A 24458-nucleotide genomic window follows, 5' to 3' on the forward strand; every position below is an offset into this window, starting at 1 on the left:
ATTCTAAAAATAATATATATATATATATATATATCAAGCCTCTCTCAACATAAAAAATATATATTTTATTTTTAGGCTTCCATTTTTTTCATTATTAAAAAAAAAAAAAAAGTACATGAAAGCTTCTTTAGAAAGTTGTCTCAAAAGAAAGCTTCTTTATTAGAAAGTAGTGAGAAGAATCTAATAAATTTGTGTTCACTTAATTTAAATTTCATTAGAAACACTTAAATGCTAAGGAATGGTTCAGAATCAACCAGAACCGTTTAATAAAGTATTTTGGCTAAACTTATGAGAATATCATTAAAAAATGTAAAAAAAAAATCATATTATTCTCATGTAAATGAATTAAAGTTTGAGAGTTTAATGATAAAAAAATTTCTAGAGCTTGATTTGATGATCGATGCCAACTAACGTCATTATAAATTAATAATTATCCTCCAACTTTCATTGCTCGATAGTCATCTCCTAATTACTGTTGTTGTATGACTATTATCTTTTGAATATGAGAGACTTGCTAATATAATCACAATAGGCTAAGCTAGCATTCAATAGTTTAGGGTTTCCTATTTTCTTTTATTGAGTAAAGAATCTAATTTTTTCAAAACTTATTTATGTAGTAAATTATTTTAACAAGGCAAGGTCATTTTATCTATTTTTGGGGTTTCAACATAAACATTTATTGATATTTGCGATAGATAACAAAGATACCAAAAACATAACTCTTTCTTGAACCTCTTTCTTTTTTTATTTCTTGCTTATTTGTTTTTGTAACTTTTAGAGAGAGAGAGAGAGAGATTTAAAGTAAGGAAGAGAGATTTATGAATAAACATTGAAAGAGAGAGAGAGAGATTTATATTATGGTGGCCATAATCAACCACAGGGATGGAAATCGATGTTGAATTTTATGGACGATCAGGTTTGTTGTGTGGACAAGAGACAAAGAGATAGTTGTTATGATCTTATAATAGTAAGATGAGTAAAGTAAAAATTATTATGAAGGTGGTGGGCATTTGGCCTTACAAGTAACTCAATTATGGATTCTCTCTCCATAATATCTCTACCTATTTTGCATTACATTTTTTTCTCCCTCTTAATTTGAAGGATTCTTATTTTAATTTTGGTATGCGAACTCTTTGGTTTCATCACGGGGAGCAGCACAATAATTTTCAAGCTAAAGATTAATAATTACCATTAAAAATTTTCAGTGTAGCATAACAAGATGAGATGGTACCTTTTAAAATGATGCTTTGGAAAACCCTTTTGCATAAGTGATAGCATTTTCATAACATTTAAAACTTTCTCATTGGACAAATCAATACCATAGTCCATCTTCACATCATACATGATCATCTATGGCTTCTATTTATGAACATATCCAAAGAGATTCTCCTTGATTATATGTCTTTTGAGCTTGTCAATGGTCTTTTGATTTAACATCCAAAGTGCATGTGTGTTATGAATCAAGGCTCCTATTCTCATATATATAATACATAATAATATCATTGGAAAATGATAACCATAGCTATTGAAGTCTTCGAGGAATGAAGACACCTCACTTTATTAGTGTGGTATTCTTATCCTCTTGAACTAAAGAAATCTTGAACAAAAATAGGAAGAAAAAAAAAACTAAGTATAGAAGGACGAGATGTCGTTCTCTCTATATAGTAAGGATATATAATAAAAAAGAGTATTTAGGTATATTTCCACGAGAAAATTTATATTCACTCTTCATTATTTGAGGCATATAAATAAAATTTTCTTTTTAGCTTCATGTTTAAATGAAATCTCTCTCTCTCTCATCATAAGAGAGAGATAGCGTGAGAGAGAGAAGAGAGAAAATTTAGGAATCAAAATAAGTCATATTATATATGAAAAGAGCTTTAAAGCTCACCTGCACAACAGTGAAAGTAAAACAGAGCAAAGACAAAGGTGAAGGGAATTCCGTGGTTTTTCATTCCTTTCTTTGAACAGTGCCATACATCCCTATATGTAGTTGTAAAATATATATGTAATGATAACAGAAAGCATAAAGGTAATAATAGAGAACGTTCTCTGCCAAAGCAGTCAGCAGATTTCTGCACAAGCAGCTGACACGGGATAGTGGAATATCACTTTGTGTTCTGCTCAGCTATGGAACACGTTAACAATATAGCATCAATAAATGATTTTGACACACATCATCAAAATTAAAAGCACAATAATTAATATATTTTCAACAATAAACAATAGAAAAAACCAAGGCCAAAATGTGCAGCAGCTCCTGTCAATAGATCCATCTGCATTCACCTTGCCCGTCACCATTAACACTATTCATTTTAAGAAGAAAGCCGTGACCGACTGCGACCAGCTTGAAGAGAAGAGCTAGCGGGTGGAGGGCTCAGGATTGCCTTCATTGGAATCACATGGCGGCAGAGGACCATTTGAACTTGGAAAAGAAGGTGTCGCTTCATTGACAGGCCTCATGCTGATACAAAAATTGGAGAATCTACACCTCCAAATATTTTCATCATCTGTAACACTCAAAGAACTTGTCGACGCCGGTGGTTGGCTTCCCGGTGGTGATTGGTTCTTCTCTCTTGGCATAGCGAATGATTGGTCAGCCTCGATGGCTTCATTAAAGGCTCTTCTCCACGCCGCCGGTTGGTTTCCTTCGCCAGACGCGTTGCCGTTGCCGGAGGTAGAGTGGCAGTCTGAAGCTGAATGGCTCCCGCCGCTTGACATTCACCGAGATTTGATTGACGACCACGACGTACGACGACGAAGAAGAAGACGACGGGACGACGGGATAGAGGCAGCTTGAGCTTGTTTGGATCGTTTGGTGGAAGGAATGGAAGGAGGAGTAATGTAGAGAAGAATTGCGTTACAATGTGCAGAAGAAGCCAAGCCTATTTTTTTCTATTGACCGTTATAATGCTTGCTATACTTTGCTTTATATGTGGATGTGGTCATATGGATATTTTTGTCATTCTAAAAATAATATATTCTTTTAATGATGAGTGAGCCTCCAAAAATAAAAATAAAAAAATAAAAAAAAAATAAGCACTCTAAACATAATATCACAAGTTCTTTTGAAGTAGATGACAAATATCATACAAATTTATTGATTAATATCTCAGAAAAAAAAAGTTTATGGATCAATTTGATGAGGACGATATTACGAATATGGAAAAAGAGGACAAAAACTTAGACAAATAATATAAAATTAAAGATGTTCAAATAATCAAAGGATTAAATTTAATAGACCCACATGGAATATAGAAGGAAGGCTAACAAATATATATGGTAGAAAAATATTTGATCTAACATGCAAGCTCTATAATGTATGATCAATTTTGTATTCTCTATCAAATTAATAATTTGTGCATACACATTGCATTATTGCTTATGATCATAATGTAGCTTCAATTGAATTTTCATGAGAATAATGCGTACGTTTAATCTTTTCAAAAGATAAGATTGAAAAGAAAATCATGCAACAATTTAAAATTTATGTCGTAAAATGAAATTTGAATGCATTAATTTAGGCTTCGTTTGAAATGATTTTTGTACTGCTTATTAAAACAACTAAAAATTTTGAATTAGAAAGAAGTTCTAAAAAACAATAAAAAAATAGTCCCAAACGAAATCTTAATTCATGATTTTAAGGTTTCATACAATTTTTTTTTTAATAAAAAAATTCATGAATTTCAAACTTCGAGTGAATGATAATTGATAGACTTATTCTTTCTTAAATATATATATATATATATATATAAATATCAAATTTTCCTACCCTTCCATGGCCCCAGGCCCCCAACGGATACTTCAAACATTCCAACGTTCCTCTCTAACGGTCGAATGCGCCCTTGCATCATTTAAGACTGCAATCTCTTCCCCTTCCGTGTTACCCTCTCTCTCTCTCTCTCTCTCTAAGCCCTCTCGTTTCCTTTCTCACATTCGTCACCATATTTGTAGAGCAAAAGACAATGCTTCAACAAGAGCAATGGAGCATGGCGGCTCAGACGGGAATCAGGCTTTCAAGATCGGCTCCTTCTTCTCCTCTGAAACCCATCGGCAGGACCAAGTCAGACACTTTCCACATCGCCCACAAAGTACCAGTCGGAGACACTCCTTACGTGAAGGCCAAGAGGGTACAGGTAACCATTCAAAATTTCTTCTTCTGTCCAACCAATACCTAAACGAAACTAAACAGTTCATAATTTATTTCTCCCTATTTGAGAATTTTAGCTTGTTGAAAAAGATCCCGTGAGAGCAATAGCCCTCTTCTGGGCTGCGATCAATGCCGGAGACAGAGTCGACAGTGCCCTCAAAGACATGGCCATTGTTATGAAGCAACAGAACCGAACAGAGGAAGCCATTGAAGCCATCAAGTCCTTGAGAAGCCGCTGCTCTGATCAGTCCCAAGAGTCCTTAGACAATATCCTTTTAGACCTTTATAAGGCCTGTTTCTCTCCCTACCTCTATCTCTCTCTTTCTCCTCTCCGAATCCTTCTCAGCTCTTAATTTTCATTCAACAGAGATGCGGTAGACTAGACGATCAGATCGCTCTGCTAAGGCACAAACTACTGCTCATACAACAGGGTCTAGCTTTCAATGGGAAGCGAACCAAGACTGCTCGCTCTCAAGGGAGGAAATTTCAGGTCTCCATCGAACAAGAAGCTACTCGTTTACTGGTAAAGATTTCCATTGAACAAGAGGACCCACTGTTAAAAAAACCAAACATTTTTCAGCTCTCTTCTTCTATTACTTCTTTGCCTTCATCTTCAACTTCTCATATGATAGAAATGTATCGACGGCAGGGGAACCTGGGCTGGTCTCTGATGCAGAAGGAGAACTATATTGAAGCTGAAGCCGCATACCGAAAAGCTCTAATGATCAGTCCAGACAACAACAAGATGTGCAATCTGGGAATTTGTTTGATGAAACAAGGCAGAATTACAGAGGCCAGTGCCACTCTCAAACAGGTCAGACCAGCCGTAGCTGCAGATGGTAGTCGAGGTGCTGATTCCCATCTAAAAGCCTTCGAAAGAGCACAAGAGATGCTTCGCGATCTCGAGTCAAAGATGATGATTCAGGGCAACCAGGCCAGCAACTTCTTTGAAGCTTTCTCAGGCTCTTCATTGATTTGGCAGCCGCAGCCCTGCATTGACCATCACCAAGAGTGCTTTGCTGATGAAAATTTACAGATTTCAAACACCAGAAATAATCTTAATGTAGACGCACCTCCATTTTATTCGAAGATCAGGACTGAGAAGCAACGGGAAGAGGGATTGGGCAATCTAAAGAGGACGAGATCAGGAATTTTGAATGAAAAGCCTGTAATAGAAAATGCTGGAGGGAAGTGGCCGAAGTTGCCGGAGGAAGATGAGTTCCAGGAGGCCATGGTGGCAGCGGTGCTGGCTCCGGTGATTGAGAATGGTGGTTGTGGAAGCCCGGCGTTGGGAGAGGGGAAGATTGGCAAGAGGCTTAGAATTTTTAGGGATATTACTTGGAATATGAACGCCGTTATAGAATGAGATTTTCAAATTTTAACGGCTATGTATTGGAGATCCCCTTTTTCTCCTCCTGCTAATTTAGTTTAATCATCTGATTGTTTAATTTTAACTTATAAAATGGTGATAATAATAATAATATAGTGATTTGATTATTATTATTACATGAAATTGGTGAAGCCAACTTTACTTATAAGGAGCATTAAGGGGCTCTATTTGATGTGCTAGAATTGTAAATGAAAATGATTGAATTGAAATTATTTTCATCAATTTAATTGATTAAGGGGGAGATTAGAAATTGATTTTCTTTTGCTGTCTGATTGTTAAAATATTTTATTTTTTTTATAAGAAACACAAGGCATCATGAATCACAATCATGTCATAAAAAACATTATAATATAATTTTCTTATTTGTTTGTATAGGAAATTATCAATGAAAAAATTTCATTATTAACCTACCTAAGCTGTAAAATTAGAGAGATTATAAGTGTAAAATCCTCCATAAATTTGTGATATTTGATTTCAAGAGTTTGAAGCAAACATTTTCTACAAAAAAAAAAAAAAAAATCTATAGTTTAGATAAGTCAATCATTTTGTTTTTTGTTCACAAATTTGGGCAAAAAAGCCCACACATCATAATTTAATTTTGCTAGGAAATATTGAGTCAAAAATTTCTCAAACTTTAATGAAAAATACCAAAAAAAAAATTCACATTGACACCTCCCATGAAAAAAAAAAAAATTCTTCAACCAAACAAGAAAAAAATTTCATCAATTCCTTCATCATTTTCGTTTCCTCTCTTTCAATTCCTCAAACCAAACATAACAAAAAATTTTAGGATTTAAATCAGTAAATAGTAGAAGGAATTATATTCCATAAACCCACCACCAAAGCAACGAATAAAGAAACCCATCATCAAAAAAAGCAAATGGCAAAAATGCAGAAGGAATTATATTCCATAAACTAATATTCTCCTAAAAGCACCTAATTCAACACAGAAACTATATTTTTCAATACTGAAAGGCTCTCTCCCCCCTTCTTCCTATCTATCTCAAAAGGCAATGGGTTGTTGTGGTCAGAACAACATCAGAACCTCCTCTCCTCCTCCTCCAAACCCTACCAAGCTCAAATCAGAATTTATCCTGCAAATTCCAAATGCCAAAGTCACCCTCGCCGGCGATCCAGAAGCTGCCATCGAGCTCAGCCAAGGAGATCTTTCTGTATTTCATTTAACTGAAGATAGTGTTCCTTTAGCTACTGTCATAAAAGTTGGTAATCTCAGTTGGCCATTAACAAAAGATGAACCAGTTGTTAGACTCGACAAGCTTCACTACCTTTTCACAATACCAGATGAAGAAGCTGGTTTCTTCAACTATGGAGTCTCCTTCACTGCTGCTGCCGAGAATCACCTGGCTTCTTTTGATCAGTTTCTCAAGGAGAATTCTTGCTTCTCGCCTATTACTACTACTTCTCCTGCTGCAAAGATTAATGACTTGTACTGGAAGGATTATGCTCCAAATATTGAGGATTATAATGGAGTTCTAGCAAAGGCTATTGCTCGAGGGACTGGAGAGATAGTCAAAGGTATTTTTAAGTTGAGCAATGAATACAGTAACCAGGTTGGTGATCTTTTTTTGTTATTGTTAAGTTCATATAGATACAATTACTGCTTTAAAGAGGAAGCTGGACACAATTTTCAAATTTTTGTAGGTACAAAAGGGAGCCAGCTTAATCAAACCTCAAACTGGAGAGAGGAAGAATAATAATGGTGCCTCTGTGGATGGAAGCAGGAAGCCTGGAGGAATCAACAATACTCTTAAACGGTAATTAGTCATACTTGAAGTGATGGATATAACAATTATTCATGCAATCTGGTCTATCAAATTACAAAACAATTGGCCCTTCATATGTGTATCAATACCCTTGCAGAGGAGGCAAAGGTAAGGCTGATAGTTCACGGTCTCCTGATTAGTGTTCGTGGGCTCCGAAAATTCCATATTGTGCTCCGGCCTCTCCGCATCAGTATATTTTTATTTTTATTTTTATTTTTGTGAAGACAATAGAGAGTTTTAACAAGCTTAAGTTCCAGGTAAAATTTCAGAAAGTAGATTATGTTTTAGATAAGACACTACCTAGAGATTTCGCCCTCATTTTGTGAGGACTTGCTGATCTGAGTTTTGGTTTCTTATAAGCGCAAGCCCCTATAGTTAATAACCCCTTCCGATAACATGAGAGAACTTTTGATTAAGGCTAGTCGTTAAAGAGATCGTATGGATCATAAATTCAGTGTCCAATAGTAACAATTTTAGAGTTTGAATTTGATTTTATGATTGGAACTTATCACCAAAAACATAAAACAGTATTATGCAAGCTTTTTGTCAAGAGTTGTGGGCTCACAAATTGAGCATGATGTAATTTTCTAGTAGCCAAGTGAACCATCATAATATGTTATCATTCATGGTGGTCATAAGTATTTTGCATAGAAAAGGATCATAAACATTATGAATTTTAGGGCAAGGAAGCTGTCAATGATGACTGAAAAGCTGAGCCAGACTTTGCTCAATGGCGTGCTTGCTATGACTGGAAATGTGGCTGCCCCGTTGGTTCAGTCAAAAGCAGGAAAATCTCTCTTCGCTACAGTGCCTGGAGAAGTTCTATTAGCCTCACTGGATGCTCTCAGTAAGCCAACTAACTCCTTCAAGAAACAAAAACTTCAGTAGTAATACTAAACTGCAAAATCATTCTATAAAAGAATGACAAGTAATTGTTTTCCACGTTTATCATATATATATGATTGCAGGCAAAGTTCTGGATGCAGCTGAATTTGCTGAGAAAAGAGCTTTTGCAGCGACTTCTGGTGCTGTTACACAAGCAGTGTCTAAAAGGTATAACAGATGTGAAGTCTGATTTTGATACTGATATCAGGACTCAAAGTAGGATTGGCTCAATGTCATTTCACCTAATCTCAATCCCAATGTAACCATTTTGATCTTGTTTCGAGCCAGATTGTTAGTCATGCTCAGCAAGATAAGAATTTCGTTTTTCAAACAAGACATTGCTCACTAGTCAGTTTGTTAGTTTTCAATCATGGCTTGATCAGGAGATTGAATTTTCTAACATTTTTTAATCCGTGAATCAAATTTCATTATCCATTTCAGACATGTTAGCAGGCTATATCTAATTTATAATTTACTTGAAATTTCAGATTGGGCGAAAGTGCCGGAGAAACAACAGACGATGTGTTGGCCACAGCAGGACATGCCATTGGAACGGCATGGAATGTCTTCAAGATTAGGAAAGCTATCAATCCTAAAGCTTCAGTTACATCAAACATTATAAATAATGCAGCAAGGAAGAAATCCAAATGATTGAAGAAAAATATTGATTTTAAAAAGGAAATGTATAATTTCCTCACAAACTTATGTGGCTGGTGATCTCAAAAGAGAAATACTTGTAATTTCTTTGATGGTCTAGTTAACTTGGTATAAATAAAACAAAAAAAGTCATCCATAGTAAGAGATGCGCCATTGTCAGTTTTTTTTTTTTTCAAAAATAATAATAAACCAACTAATTTTAATTTTGTTACGTGCTAAGCAAATCCATACAAATAAAATATATAAATATATATGAGAGATATATGCTTATTTTAGTCTCTCCACTTCATGCACAAAAATAATGAGTTAAATATACATTTTTTATGTAGAAAATTATAGGAAAAAAAAATAAGAGGTACCTAAACTAGATAAAAAAAACTTGCATGACTAATATAAGTGGACCAGAGTATATCGCCGCCCAATCATGTGGAGGACATCACTACAGCATGCCTGCCAAAGTGATAAGAATAATACAATAATGCTACGAACTGTTGGAGAATTTTTGCATCCTCAAACGGATTGCATACTTTATCATCGAGTACGGCATAAGAACATGATATATTACCCCGAAGGATAAAAATATCATTTCCTTATGGACTCAATAACAAAATTTACAATTATTAACAGAGATTCCCCCACTCGATGTTTGGTCGAGCGGGGTTTATTTATTTCTGGGGTACAAACATCCCATAGGGGCAAGCCCCTATGGTTAATTACATCCCAAGTTTGATTTGGAAAAACTTTTGATTAAACTAGTGGTTTTCTTGTTTTGGAAGTCATTTAAGTGTTGGCTAAAAGTTTGATTTTTGTTGTTTTAAAATTCATAAAAGTCTTGCTTAAGGATTTTTTGCCTTTAGGAATTTCAAAGAGGAGTTGAATAGATCAACTAAGGATTAGATTCTGGGAATGAAAGCCGAAGGAGGTGAAGTAGGGGCACTTGATTCTGAGATGAAACTCAGAGGTGCCCAAACTATCCTATGTTGGGCTTTACATTTTAGCAACCTAATTTTGGTTTAAGTTTATATTTTATTAGAAGATTGAGGCTTACATCCCAACAACACTTGTTGGAGGAATTGCCCGAAAGGTGAGGGCTTATAGGGTGATTTGAAATCAACCCTTGCCTCGGACCCTAAGACTAAAGTGAGGACCACCGATAGGTAGTGCCTCGAACCTAAATCTAACGAGTGCAAAGAGGGACTTACAAGCTACACCTCACAAGAGACATAACCCGCCCGACTTCTGGATTTATTGTCCCGCCTGGAAGGGACTACCAGCTAACCCTCCTAATCGCTTTTAAAACCATGTCGTCCGGTCTCAATGCAAGTGTAGAGTGGTAGGGTTGTTTGGCCAAAAGAGTGTACTTCTCACTTTATAAAGGGTTCAAGGAAGGATCTTCCACCTCCCCCTATGATGTGTGACTAAAAAAGTTGCATACTTGCATGAATACTTTAGAATGTGAATTTGGGCTTATTTGGGCTAGTTGGGTTTCAATTTTTTTCTTAGTTGGGCTTTAAATTTTTGCTTAGTTGGGCTACAAATTTGGATAATATGTATTATAAATTTGCTATAATATATATTATAATAATTATGTTAAAATATTAATATTATAAATTTATATATTATATTAAATATTATTCTTATAAATATATTAAATTATAAATATATAAATATATTATTTTTAAATGATATTTATATTTATAATTTTGTATTATATTATTATATATATTTTTATTGAGTTGATCGAGCGCGATCGAGCTTTGTTGGGCTCGATCGGGGTCGAGTCGATGCGAAAATATTCGTCAACACGAACGTAAGTTACAATTGTTAGCTTTAGGTATGATAGAGGCGAGCGACGATATATGTGTCAACTTCTCCTAGCAATTTTAACATGTCAACTTCTCCTAGCAATTTTAACATGTCAACTTCTCCTAGCAATTTTAACATGTCAACTTCTCCTAGCAATTTTAACATGTCAACTTCTCCTAGCAATTTTAACATGTCAACTTCTCCTAGCAATTTTAACATGTATGGTTGTATCTGTTTGTATCATCAAAATGACCATTATGCATCATCAGTGGAAGAAATGAGTGATGTCAGTGGCACCTCTAGTTGACAATAGCGAGCAACAACACATCATTAGCGAAAAAAAAAAATCAAGCATTCGCAACCAACAGCGCTATCATTATCAACAGCCGATAGCTTTTCATCATCAAGCGACGACATATATATTATCATCGTGAGGCTTGAGTCTTCAACAACAAGTGACATGATATTCAGTAACCGGTGTAATCCTCCAAATTTTCTTTCTATTATGATAATATTCTAGCCAACCAAACATCCAAATTTTTAAAACCCTTGCATTTTTATGGTGGGCTCTTAAGAAATTTGTGCCCCAACTCCACTATGAGAGTTTAGATGTATTCCTGGTTAAAGTTTCATAGTGTATATTAAATTATAAATAAGACACTACCCTGAGATTTAGCCCTCATTTTTTAGGGGATTTTATAATTTGATTTGATGTTATCCATGGGTGTAAGCTCTATGGTTAATTACTCATACCAATGACAAGAGAAATTTTTTTATTAAGACTAGTTATTAGAAGCTAAGTGCTTAGCATATAGTAGAAACAAATTTGTTATAGAATTGAAAAAAATTAACTACATTAAACTTAAAGCGGATGTTGAGGGGAATAATGACGAACCCGATCAAGATCTCATTGTTCTATCATTCTAGCTAGGTTATCATGGACTCTAGTCAACTTATTAAGTGAATGTAGTCAACCTAGCCTAACCAAAAGAACCTTGTCGAGAGCCATAGGTTACTTCATCTAAAGGAACCCTGTAGACCTTAAGTAGATATCCGTCTAAGGGGGTATATTTAAGTTGACATTAACTAATAGAGAACTTTGTACTCTATTAAATGCATCATATAGTTTATTATTCAAATACTTTTTAGCCATCGGGAAACTTGTGAGCTTTGGCTATGTAAGTAATTTAGTAGTGTCATTTTGTAACAAGGCCACTTGATCATAAAAGTTCTAGTCATAACCATTCACTTGTTTATTCGGCGTCAAAATTATCAATTAGAGAAAACATGTTAAATTCTTTAAAAATAAATCATTATAGTACTCTCGATAAGACATTTGCTTTTTATAAGATGAATTTATTTTTCAATTTATTACCCTCGTCAAACGGTAGCAAAGGGAAAATGAATTTTACTCTAATCTTTAGGAAGGGGATTATTTCAATATTATATTTTACATTTTATATATATTTTAAAAAATTTATATCTTTTGATAGGAATTTGGGCTTCACAATAATTGATTTTTGGAATTTGGAGAATTTTGAAGATCAAGTCCCCTCTTATTGATGTTTTCTATTAATGGAGCCATCATCGGGGCTTTGAATGATTTTATTTTGTTATTCAACCCTATCAACTCTTTCTGCTTGCTAACTTAGGATCAAGTTTAAATATCAACTTTACAAGTAACCAAATGAGCATGATGACCGCAAGAGTTTATAATTTATAATGAATTTCTTCATAAAAGACATTGAAGGCTTAATGAAAACATAAAATTCAAGTGTCTTCACAGATTTTACAGCTGTATGTTCGTTCTTGATAATAGAATTTATGGTGAGCTATATATTTCATGAAGTTTAAGTTTCTTCAACTCCAATCCTTATAAGGAGGATCAGACTTGAAATATGGGGACTTGTAACTCTACCTTATAAAAAGGGCGGCTGAGAGCATGCTTATATATTGAAAGAAATTTGTAAGATTTTCAAATTATTGCATGTTTTTAGGGTAATTGGATGTTTCTCAGAGCAGAAGAGTTTATATTCATACTATTTTCAATCTATACCTTCTTAGGGTAAGCGTTTACAAACCTATACCTTCACACGCCAAGCAATGACGATGACAACATGGCAAGGTGATTAAGTTTACGGGTAAAAACACACACAGATACATACATACATACATATGTTCACTTTTTCTTTTAGAGGGAAAGAGAGATAGAGAGAGAATAAGAGGGAAAAGAGATAAGAAAAGAGAAACAGAGAAAGAAGAGAGAGAGATAGATTGAGCTAGCAAAAATAGAGAAAGAGGGGAAGAGGGAGGACAGAGAGAGTGAGAGGAGAAGATGAGAGAAAGACCGAGGCGATCATGCAAGAAGAACTCGCTTGTTTAAGGTGGTAATCTCAAAAAAGCTCACTTATACCAGAGGACTATTCCCCCCATCAGTACGAGATGCTCACCTCCCTAGGCTCAAGCCGCTCAACTATAGTGACTGTGCCTGCTTACTCGACACCTTGATTTAAGAGGTACTCATCAAGAGCAAAGCCAAATCGATATGATAGTGCATGTGTTCATCCTAATTAGTCCACATGTTTGTTACAACCAAATATTGTATTATTTTATTATTTTTTAGGTGTAGCCTTCTCAATCCTATAAATAAAAAATTTGAAAGTATTTTTGAGATTTTTCTAAACCACCAAAGCTTATGATATTTGAGTATAAATAAATTTCTTCTAATTCATTATCGATTTCTCTGCTTACCATCTTAGCTAGTCATGAAAGTAAAGTCAAGGAGTTTCCCACATGCAAATTTGGATTCAACAATATCATCAATTGCATAACAAAAATAAATGTCACAAATTTGTATAAATATAGAAAGCAAGATGAAAATCATGAAAACATTGATATAAAAGATGTGGGATAGAAAGATATAGACTATTATTTTTATATCAAAACAATAGATAACCTAAAAATAAAACAGACAAAAAGAAGAGAGGGACTTTCAAGACCAGAAGAAGGGGAGTAACAATGAAGGGAAGATTTTGAAGAGCTGATGTTAATTTTCAAATGTTTTTATATAATTTCAAGGCAAATATTTAATTCTAAGCCAATATCAAGGCTTATAATGCTTAAAATTAAATATAAGATGAGAGAACAAATAGGGAGAAGCGGAGCTGTGTAGAATGATAGCATAATAAGTTAAAAGGTGTTAAGTCCTAAGTAATAGTGGTATATATATCCCACAATACCCACAACATAAATTCCAGACATAGAAATGATCCGACGTTATGAAAAATAAAATATCAAAAGACCTTGTTCACAAGCCTTCACAACACAAGGGTCCCTAAAAAAAATAAATACAAAATAAAAAAATAAAACCATTCATATCCTACTACATAAGATCTAGACTAAAATAATGAAAAATACAATAAATAAAAATTGTATCCTCAAATCATTTTAAATATCAAGTCACCTAACATTTTAAGTAAAAGTATCAGCTCTACACACATGGTGTTTTAGCATGAAGCAGCAAATAGCTTCACCTTTTAAGAAAAAAAGGTCTCCAAATGCACTTGACCAAATGCAATATAAAAAACCTAAAATATATTTACCTTGATAAAAAAAGCTTCTAAAATGAGTCAAAAATTGATTTTAACTAGTTGATTCAAATGGTATTAATAATCCTTGTTCTTTTCTATCAAAGAAAAATAAAAATAATTCATATTTCAATACAAAATGAGGGATTAGTGTTTTGACTCTTTATTATTGCAGAAATAGGAAATTAAATAGAACAAAGTGCCACAACATTTTATACCAAGGCTTATTTGATATGAGACCTACAAACCCCATTTATGCCACCTCATTCCCGTACACCTCAATAGCGTATTTCCAGTTAATAACATTCCATATGTTCTTCAGATAATCCGGTCTCACATTCTTATACTGCAAAATGTTTACAGAAAGGATTCACATAATTAATTAGACATGCATTCATTAAAGCAGCAGAAAAAAATGAAAAAAAAAACACCACAAAGCTAGGTATGTCATTGATACTATAAAATTGCTATTTAAATATATAAAGATCATGATTTTGATACCTCAAACAACTTTAAAATTTTAAATAATTAAAAATACAATGCAGGAAAGTAATATAAAAAGATAAAATGGAGATTTATATACACATCACCAAAAAGTGTTTTATCTACAAAATTACAGCTAAGTTTTTAAAATGAACTATTGAAATCATAAATTTGAGCGCACTTCGAACAAGCAATTGAGAATGTAAGGAATGTGAAAAGTACAAGCTGAGGTTTTATTGTGCTCTTCAAGATTTAGATGATGTTATTGTAAATAGTAGTAGTTGAGTGTTAATTTTGTAAATAGATACCATAAAAGCCACATCTATAATAATACTATAAAGTTTCAAAAGTTGTTTAGCGGTTGTCTCATAATTGCAAGTGAATGAAGCAACACTTTCTAAATAAACTAATGCTTAAAATAAATTTTCTCCAATACATGAACCAGTCAACATGCATGCAATTTTTTTTCTATTATGTATAAGATGTGTAAAAAGATATAAAACAATTCATAAAATTTCAAGAAACTTTGAGATTATATTAAAGATTAAAACATTAATCATTGTAAATATAAGAGTTACAATTTAATAAGTATTTAAAATTTTATTGGACTAATAAAAGATAATGCCAATCAAAAAATCATATGGTTATTGAACTTGACAATGCGTTGAGTTTCAATTTTATTAACAAGATCTACAAAAATTGTTTCAATATATCATAAAATTGTACAATCAAGTTCATGACTCATTCATCTCAGCATATCTAGCAATCCATCAACTAATTTGATTTTTAAAGAAAATTATATGAATTATGTAAAAGAAAGGAACTCTATACATGCGGAATTAATGCAGTAAGTTTAAAAAAAAAAAAAAAGTTTATGCAAAATAGGCTCAAAAAACAAAATTGCCTCGTTACCTGGAGGTAGTAAGCATGTTCCCAAACATCAATTCCAAGCAAAGGAATGAAGTTCGTCCCCTTCGTAATAAGTGGATCCTGGCAAAAAACCAACAGAATAATAAATCAGTTGTATAAGGTTCTTATGGATGGCAAAACTATAGGATAATCTAATAAGCGAACATACAAGGTTGAAAAGCCACAAAAATTTAAATGTGGCAATTGAAAAAGTCAGTCACATAATTTCTTAGATGGTAGCAAACTAAAAGTGCATAACTTTGTGGTTAAAAAAAAATTATCTGCTGAAAATTAAAAGCAAAATGTAAAATTGAAACTTCGATTTAGAGCTGAGTCAAGCAAAGAAATTAATTGAGAGAAGGAAAGAAATGAAACGATGCACCGCCGATGAGGAAGACCCCCTTTGTCTCGATCCACGAGCCACCGCCGGACTTCAAGGTATAATTCCTAACTTAAATCCCGCCCTCGATGCGCTTGACGCGCCAGTGGACCCCCTATACGCGCTCTTGTAGCACGGTGGGAGGAATTCGGTGCGACATGTGCGACAGAAATGAAACGATGCACCGCCGATGAGGAAGACCCCCTTTGTCTCGATCCACGAGCCACCGCCGGACTTCAAGGTATAATTCCTAACTTAAATCCCGCCCTCGATGCGCTTGACGCGCCAGTGGACCCCCTATACGCGCTCTTGTAGCACGGTGGGAGGAATTCGGTGCGACATGTGCGACAAGGCGGGTAAGCCCTATAAACGCTCTTGTAGCGTGGTGAGGACGGTCCTCGACCTCGACACCGACACCGCCGATGACTGCTACGCAAATGTATGATGTTCCAAAATCCCATTCTCGACGTTTGCAGCGGACCGGGGAACCAACTATACGCGCTCTTGTAGCACGGTATGAGGGAGCCCGGTGCGAAGCATACAGCGAGGTGGGTGAGCCCTATACACGCTCTTGTAGCGTGGTGGGGAGAGCTACTAGTGTTTTGTACGGGTACTGCTGAAGGCCTCATACACGCTCTTGTAGCGTGGTGGGATGAAATTTGTACGGTCGCGGTGTCTAAGGACACCTACCATACACGCTCAAGTAGCGTGGTGGGAAGGCCCAGCTCCCCTATTTTCCCCCAAACGGGGGATATGCCGAGGTGCTGCCGAAATTTTCACTGAAATGTACAAAGACTTGAGCAATTTGAAGACTTTCTTGGGAAACAATGTAGAAGACCTGTACTCGAACAATAATATACAGAAATTGAACTAAATGAGCAGAGGACTTGTACGATGAACAGTGGACTTGAGGACTCAAACTTCTTGAACCAATAAAGACCTGATTGGGACAATGAACTGGACTTAAAGTTGGGCCTAAATCAAGCTCAAATGAAATCAAATCCAAATGAAATTAAGAAAAAAATGATCTTGAACTTGCAAGACGAGTAAAGATATGGACTGAACATTTGAACTTGAAGACTTGGACTGCAGGGGACACGTGAACTTGTACTTTGAGCTCCAACTATATAACATCAAGTGGGGCTTATGAACTTGATAAACTCAGTGCCAGATGAATCTAAATTTGAACAATCACTTACACTTGGAGCTTTTAAATAATCAACTAAATTTATACTACAAGGAATTAAACTCAAGGTGGTAAGAAGATTTGAACAAAATATCAGAGACTCAACTTGAATCCAAATAAGACAAGTGCAAGAGGACTTAGATTCAAATGAATTCGGATCTGATTGCAAGAGAGTTGAACAACATGAACTTTAAAGAACTCAACTCATACGTCATGATTTTGGATTTCTAAATTGAGGACCACAAGAGACTTGAATCTCTAAAGGCTTCAGGAGACCTGAACTTCTACTCAAACTCAATCTCCAATTTAAATATGCATATCGGTTTGAACATGAACTAAATTCAAATCTGGGTTTAGATACTGGATCTAAACAAAGTATAGAATGATATGGACTACTGAATGATCAGCAAATAATCAAGCCTTAGCTACTAGCAAACATGTATGAGTAGGTGTAACGAACTCCTACAACAGTCCCTACGAAGTCAAATGCGCCATGCCTGTAGATTGAGATGGCAATACTGGCACTTGATTGTGGAAGATCGGTCCTTACAAACAAGTACAATTTGCAAATGAGTACAATTGATGACCACCTGAGAACGGTGAAAGGTGGATGTGATGCAAGAACAATGGGTCTTCTATAAGCACTTTCAGGAGGTCGTAGTGGATTCAACAATTCCCTGCAAATGAGTACAAATCACTTATGGATAACAACAGTGGATACATCGTAAGTACAACGAATCACTGTGGGCACAGGTACAAGCATCACCTACGACAGTGGTGATCAAAGTGCTGTCAGTACACCAGGTACAAAGGCTACACGATGTACGAAAAGGGACACCCCCTGGCAGAAGGGAAGAAATATTTGAACAAATTAGAATCAAATTTCATGGTATTTCAAAGTTTCTTCTTAGTTCCATACTTGAGAGGAAAACAGTTCTGGTATCCACAGACACTGGAAAATAGCGAATCCACTAAACCAAAGAGCCTAAAAAGAGTTCTTTCCAAATCAACGATCATTGATTCCAAGGTCCAAAAAGTCCCGTTCCCCGGTGATTGAGAAAGGGGAGACAATATCAAGATGAGGGGATGCCTCATAATATCAAGATCATAACGCCACCGGATCTGCAACACTTATGAAAGCAAACAGAAGGCATCTACAATCTACAACGCAACGCCACCGGATCTGCAATACTCGTACTAGCGGACAGAAGGCGTCTACAAAACATCTCAAAATACTCCTGCACGTGCACCATAAATTGTATACACATAGGAACATTAAAAGGGGTAAATACAATCTCGACCCGCATGGGCCCCGACAAGCGTGTTATTGGTACACACGTGACGTCTAGGGATGCTGCGCAGGTCGATAAGTGAATTCATGTTCGAGTCTGATCCTTCTATACGGATCAATAGAGTCGACAGGGTTCGAACCTTCAAACAAATACATGGTTGTGGGGACCGGTGTATTTGTTTTAATACATTCATATTAGGCCTTCAAGGCCTAAAATCAAAAGAATTCACTAAACAAAGGCATAAATCCTACGAAACCCGATCCTCCTAAGCAGATGAATAGGAATAGACAGGGTTCAAACTCTAGGATAAATATACGATCACGAATGTAATCGGAATATTTATTTTATACATTCATATCAAGCCTTCAAGGCTTTTAACAAATAAATTTCATAAACAAATGCATAAAGCCTACGAGAAACCCGATCCCCTATCGTTAAGTTGATAGGGTCGACAAGGTTCAATCAAATGGAAATGACCTCAAGTACACCCCGATGATGGCCGTGTTAAATATTTATCTCAACCGGAGGGGTCCATTCAAATTCCAAAACTCCAAAAATACCACTCAAAATTCTAAAATTTCAAGATATTTAAAATTGAAATCAAACCATCAATCACTCAAAGCAAAATTCATCCACCATCCGCAGCAGTTTGTCGAGGTGGACAAATTAAAATTAACTTCAGCTCACAAAGAACCAAATGCATAGTCGAAAATATCACTAGGATCCATTCTCAAACAATCTCCTGCCAGTAAAAACGTGGTACGTGTCCTCTAACTGGCGGTCTGCCGCCAAATGGCACCGCAGGATAAACGGTTATAACCCGGGGCCCTATGAACCAAGTGGTTTTGCCGCTAAATGGCACCACGAAATACCGGTTATGGCCAGCGCCGTTACGTTCCTTATTGGCATTAAATCCTTAAGATATGAATCAATAGGATATGATCGATAGGGCACAAAGCCCTCGGTCAGCTAATGTGGATTCAAATTTGTCCCCTTAGGCAAATACCCATCCCAAGTCTACAAGGTCCCCTTGGACGAAGCAACCCATGGCCGCCGATAAGGATCCTTCTGTCAGGTTGGGTCGACTACCTCCTCTGACTAAGTAGACTAGGGACCAGGATGGCCCGGGACGACGGAACCATGGGATCTTGATCGGGTCCATCATCCATTCCCCCACCATCCGCTTTAAGTGAAAGATGGTGAAATTTCTATTTTAAATATCAAATTCCTCTCAATCATTTCAAATGTCCATTGCTGCTACTATTATGCCTGGTACCTACGTTATCATGGACAACGTATCTGATGACGACTAGCCTTAATCGAAAGTTCTTCTCTTCGTTACTGGGAGGGGTAATTAATTATAGGGGCTTGCCGCCTAATAGGAAAACCAGAACTAAAATCATAATTCCTCACAAAATTGAGGGCGAATCTCTGGGTAGTGTCCTTTAATCTACAAATCCATCTGCCTTCCAAAATTTACCCCGGAACTTATTCCGTTAAAACTCCCTCGCCGAATAAAAGAACAGCGCGGCGGGGAGGTCGAGGCGCGAATTTTTGAGCCACATATGAAAATTAAATTGATGGGTTAGAGCAACCCCAATTTACACCGCCAAGCAATAATTTGACATTAATTAAAATCTAATTTATATAGTTTTATTAGAATCACACCAAAGCAACCAACATTCTAGCCTAATGTGTTAACAACTTTCTCCCTAATAGCAACATTGGGTACTTACCGTATTATATAGTTTTCAACTTTCCACTTCATAAAGTATTTGAAGATTCAAGCAGTAGATGAAAGTAAAAAAAAAAAAAACATAATTTAAGAATCTTTACAAATAACAACTAATATATGGATACACACACATACACATAATAAATGGATCTTTTAAAAAAGAAAAAAAACCTGATTTGCTGTGGTTTCAACTCTAAGTTTCTTTGCCTCCTTATCCAAAGCTAGCCACTGTTGATTATCCAAGATTATGAGGATCAATATGAAAGTGCAAAGACTACGAGATAAATAAATCTATAGGAAAGATTAGTTAAGCCCATAAACTAAAATCAAGGATGCAGGCAAAAAAACTCACAACCCATCCAGACCCTTGCAGAGCAGCACCTTCAGCATTTATCTTTTGAATAAGAGTTTCCAAAGAGCCGAAGTTTTGATCAATGGCCCAACCAAGCGCACTATGCGGAGGCTCACCACCTCCCTCCTGCAAAATTAATCTTATTAGCAAATTTTTAGGTAAAAGAATCACAGCAGTAAAAAAAATAGTAAGAGTTTCAAAATGAAGAGAACATTTACCGCAATAGGCTTGAGGTTTTTCCAAAATATAGAATGATTGACATGACCTGAAAATATGAAGAAAAACATCGTTTTGAAATTGTGATGAATATCAAAAATCTTACATGCACAAAGGCACAAAGTAATGGAAAATTTTTGAAAAAAAAATCTATCTTCATAATTGCAAAAATTCATATAATTGAAAAGGCCAATCTTACTTTCTTATAAGGATTTGCATCACATACAAAAGTTAATTAACTCAAGAGAAATGCCAAAAATGTTTTACATTTCTTTCTTTTTTTTTTTTAATCTAGAAAACTAATATTGACTTAAATAGAAGTGCTTAATAGAGAGGTGATAAAGCAGGGGAAAAAAAGACCAATTAAGGTTCCTTTTTTATTAGTAGCCCGAGACCTACAAAACATATGACAATCTAGCAAGACAATTTCATTTGAGATAAATTTGGTAGTCTTCACAGGCATATCCTTCTAGAACTTTGGTATGCTTTTTAAATTGTAACCACAAGAAAAATTAGTAGAACAAAAAACTTCCTATTAGAAAGACTCAACCCTTTGTTCAAAGATTGAATGATGCATTCCACCAGTCAATGAACCACCTTCCCTCACTTCACTACCAAGATTCTCCTCTCTTGGTGAAGTCTTGGTTGATGCCACTCAAGCAAGTACAACTTGAACAAGAATAGTTGATTCAATAAGAGTGGTTAGGCATTCATAATATTTCCACTGGTTGACAAAATCCTCAAAAGCAGAACTTAGGAGCCATCGTCATTATCAGTCTTCACCTCCTACAGTCTTATCTGAGTAACTTGAAACATCATTTTAAGAAACATTGTGAAAAAGCTAACAAAAAACAGGTGAGAAAAAATAAAAGATTATTCATGTAGTGTTGCTGACTATATGAATAGTGTCTGCTAGATAAAACTTTAGCAGAGAAGATTATAATGTCACTAATAGTAAATTAGCTAAGAAAATTGGTAAGCAGTGAGTATTTATTCATTAAAGAAGTGTGCAGCTTCGGATCTAATTAACGGAAGACTTATCATAAGCTGCTACTCCAAGGATAATATAAATTGAAGGTAGTGCAGTGACAAAACTATCTGACATCAACACGCAGAGAGAATATGAAATGGGCTAAAGGTTCTGAGACAGAATTTCAAAACTGTATTATTTAAAATTTTGATAAAAATCTACTTGATTTATAAAGAGGTAACTATGTTTGAGAAGAAAGATTGATCAAAATTGCTATCCCAAACAAGAGACACTCTTTTGATTGGTGGACCTTTTTGATACACCAAACATTACAACCGATTATGACATATTTAAAAGTTGTTTTGCTGCAAATTTTAGTCAAGAATTAAGCAGGAATTAGGCTAAATATTTTTAAACAAATTTTTCGAGGCACATAAATCCAACTTCCTCCTTGAATACAATCTTCCTTTTATTTTTGGATAAAAACGTTTTTAGTAAATCACAGGGGAGAAAATTTTACAGTTTTCCTCACTTTGACTCTTATTCTAATTCATCTAAATCCTAATTTTTTAAACAATTTTTCAGACAATTTATTAGGATTTAAACAGCAAATTACCATATCAACTACACCTCAATTTCGACAAACAGTCATAATAAGAATCTAGAGATGAACAAACCTCCACCATTAAATTTGATAGCACTCTGCAGATGGACGACCTTGGCAGTCTCCCCCTTGTTCACAGCTTCGTCAAGCTGCTCGAGGGCTTTGTTGTAGTTTGTGATGTACGTTTGATGGTGCTTCTGGTGGTGAAGCTGCATGATCTCTGCGCTGATGGCCGGCTCGAGAGCACCATAGTCGTAGGGCAAATCAGGAAGCGAGAATGTCTGCAAGCCTCGAGCTTGTCGGTGCCCTAATCCCCCCACCGCCATGGATTTCCCGACACGAAACCAGTTCCCTAGGGTTTTCCTCGCGGCTGAAGCTCGGAGCGCCATTGATCTTAGATGCTCAGATTTTCTGCAGGAAGAAGTGGGCAACCGGATTAAATATCTAAACTACAGAAAAAGCATACGTACTCAACACCACATCAATACCAACTTTTAATCCACATTATTTATAAATCAAAATGCGTTGAGCCCATGGTTTTCTGTTATGTTCAGTCAGCTGTTGAACTAAATTTTTTAAATAAAAAAAATTCATAATTTTTGCGTTTTTTATTTTGAAAAATTTTGAATTATTTTATTAATTAGAGCTAAATCAAATAAATGGTTACATGATAACTTATAGAAATAAATAAAGAATTACTATAGTTTGTAAAAGTTACTGTGATCGCTAATACGCAATAATTTGATGCAAACAATTTTAGTCAAGGATGGGTCCCATCACTAGTTTTCTTTGTGAAATATCGTAATGATAAGTTCTTCTTATGAGAACTCTTTAGTCAATTTTGGTGGGTACTCTTAGACTTCGTTTGAGAAAGCTTTTTCATTACTTTCTATAAACTATTTGTCAGTACAATTTTTTTTTTTAACTAAAACACTGTTTTAGAAAGCATTAAAAAAGTTGTCCCGAACGAACCCTTAGGCTAGCAGCCGAGTCTTCAGTCTTCTACCAATTTAGCAAATAGGCATATTTAAGTTTCGTTTGGGACGATTTTTTTATTGTTTTTAAATCAGTAGTTTTCTAGTACAAAAATTTAGTGGCAAATTTCAAAGATGAGCTCATAATGGCTATGTTGAGTACTAAATATAGCGTTCATCACATAAATGTTGCATCTCTCACATACAATTAATGATACACAATCCTCATAAAGAAAAGGTAATGCACTTTTTAGCTAATCAAATAAATAATATATTTATAATAAAAAGTGCTTATTCTTAATTGTTACTTTATTGAACTCCTTATAATTAATGCACATGTACAATGTATCATTTTTTTCATAAATAGCATAGCAGATCTCTAGTGCAACACATTGGATATGATAAATCCTCCATCGACCTACTCTATAATTAAGTCTTCGTTTGGGATAATTTTTTTCACTGCTTCTTAAAGCAGTAAGAAAGCCGTTCCAAATGAAGTCTAAGACCTCATTTGGAACAACTTTCTTACTGCTTTGCAGATTGTAACCATAATTTTTATTTGGGAATTATTCTTTTCGTTATTTATAAAAAAAATGTATTGGAAAGCTATTTTCTTGAACAACTTTAAATAATTGCTTCCTTTACTAAAGTTTTAAAAAGCAGTAAAAAAGCACTCACAAACGAAGCATAAGTCTTCAACGCTTAATATTCATTCAAGGTTTCATAATGTATTGCCATTCTAATCCCTAATAACTCAACCATTACTAAATTTCTTTGTTTCATTTATATCTTTTCATAATTGCATGATCTATTAAGTTGTAGTTTCTACTTTTAATTAATTTACTTCATATTTATTAAGTTTTATAGTATTTTTATACAGTTATGTAATTAAATTAATTTATATTCCTTTTTTTCTTAAACTTGACTAGCTCCATTTTCTTCAAAGGCATCAAAGGACATGCCCATGATAAAATTAAGAAAATGTATAGGCTTCTTGAAGACTACAACTTCAATGGCAGTTGGTTTTCACTAACAAAACTTAGTTCAATGGCTCTCCATCTTCATATTTTCTTTGTTGTTTCAGCTCTGTTAAAATGTT

At 35.0% G+C, this 24458-nt stretch overlaps 3 protein-coding genes across 4 annotated transcripts; 2 read left to right on the top strand and 1 right to left on the bottom strand.

The window, feature by feature from the left end:
* Window positions 1-3812: 3812 nt before the first annotated feature.
* On the top strand, window positions 3813-5516 carry LOC110108070 (protein POLLENLESS 3-LIKE 2). The gene is made up of 4 exons (XM_020838579.2): window positions 3813-4136; window positions 4228-4440; window positions 4518-4673; window positions 4800-5516. The coding sequence occupies exons 1-4, from the start codon at window positions 3966-3968 to the stop codon at window positions 5514-5516; spliced, it is 1257 nt and encodes a 418-aa protein (XP_020694238.1). The 5' UTR covers window positions 3813-3965.
* Window positions 5517-6519: 1003 nt separating this feature from the next.
* LOC110108068 (senescence/dehydration-associated protein At4g35985, chloroplastic) lies at window positions 6520-9077 on the top strand. Its single transcript, XM_020838575.2, has 5 exons — window positions 6520-7111; window positions 7203-7315; window positions 8005-8171; window positions 8293-8377; window positions 8698-9077. Exons 1-5 carry the CDS (start codon window positions 6554-6556, stop codon window positions 8858-8860), a joined length of 1086 nt encoding a protein of 361 aa, XP_020694234.1. The 5' UTR covers window positions 6520-6553; the 3' UTR covers window positions 8861-9077.
* Window positions 8050-22838, bottom strand: LOC110108069 (superoxide dismutase [Mn], mitochondrial). 2 transcript variants are annotated; one of them, XM_020838577.2, is made up of 7 exons: window positions 22459-22838; window positions 20814-20860; window positions 20596-20721; window positions 20415-20471; window positions 15655-15732; window positions 14478-14605; window positions 8050-8187 (listed from the first exon to the last, which is right to left on the bottom strand). In XM_020838577.2, exons 1-6 carry the CDS (start codon window positions 22772-22774, stop codon window positions 14513-14515), a joined length of 717 nt encoding a protein of 238 aa, XP_020694236.1. In that variant the 5' UTR covers window positions 22775-22838; the 3' UTR covers window positions 8050-8187; window positions 14478-14512. The 2 variants fall into 2 exon arrangements, with proteins under 2 accessions (XP_020694236.1, XP_020694235.1); XM_020838576.2 differs by lacking the exon at window positions 8050-8187 and having other exon boundaries at window positions 14309-14605; window positions 22459-22837.
* Between the last annotated feature and the right edge of the window lie 1620 nt (window positions 22839-24458).

Source organism: Dendrobium catenatum, unplaced genomic scaffold (assembly GCF_001605985.2).
Source record: "Dendrobium catenatum unplaced genomic scaffold, ASM160598v2 fragScaff_scaffold_895, whole genome shotgun sequence".
Classification (NCBI taxonomy): Eukaryota; Viridiplantae; Streptophyta; class Magnoliopsida; order Asparagales; family Orchidaceae; genus Dendrobium; species Dendrobium catenatum.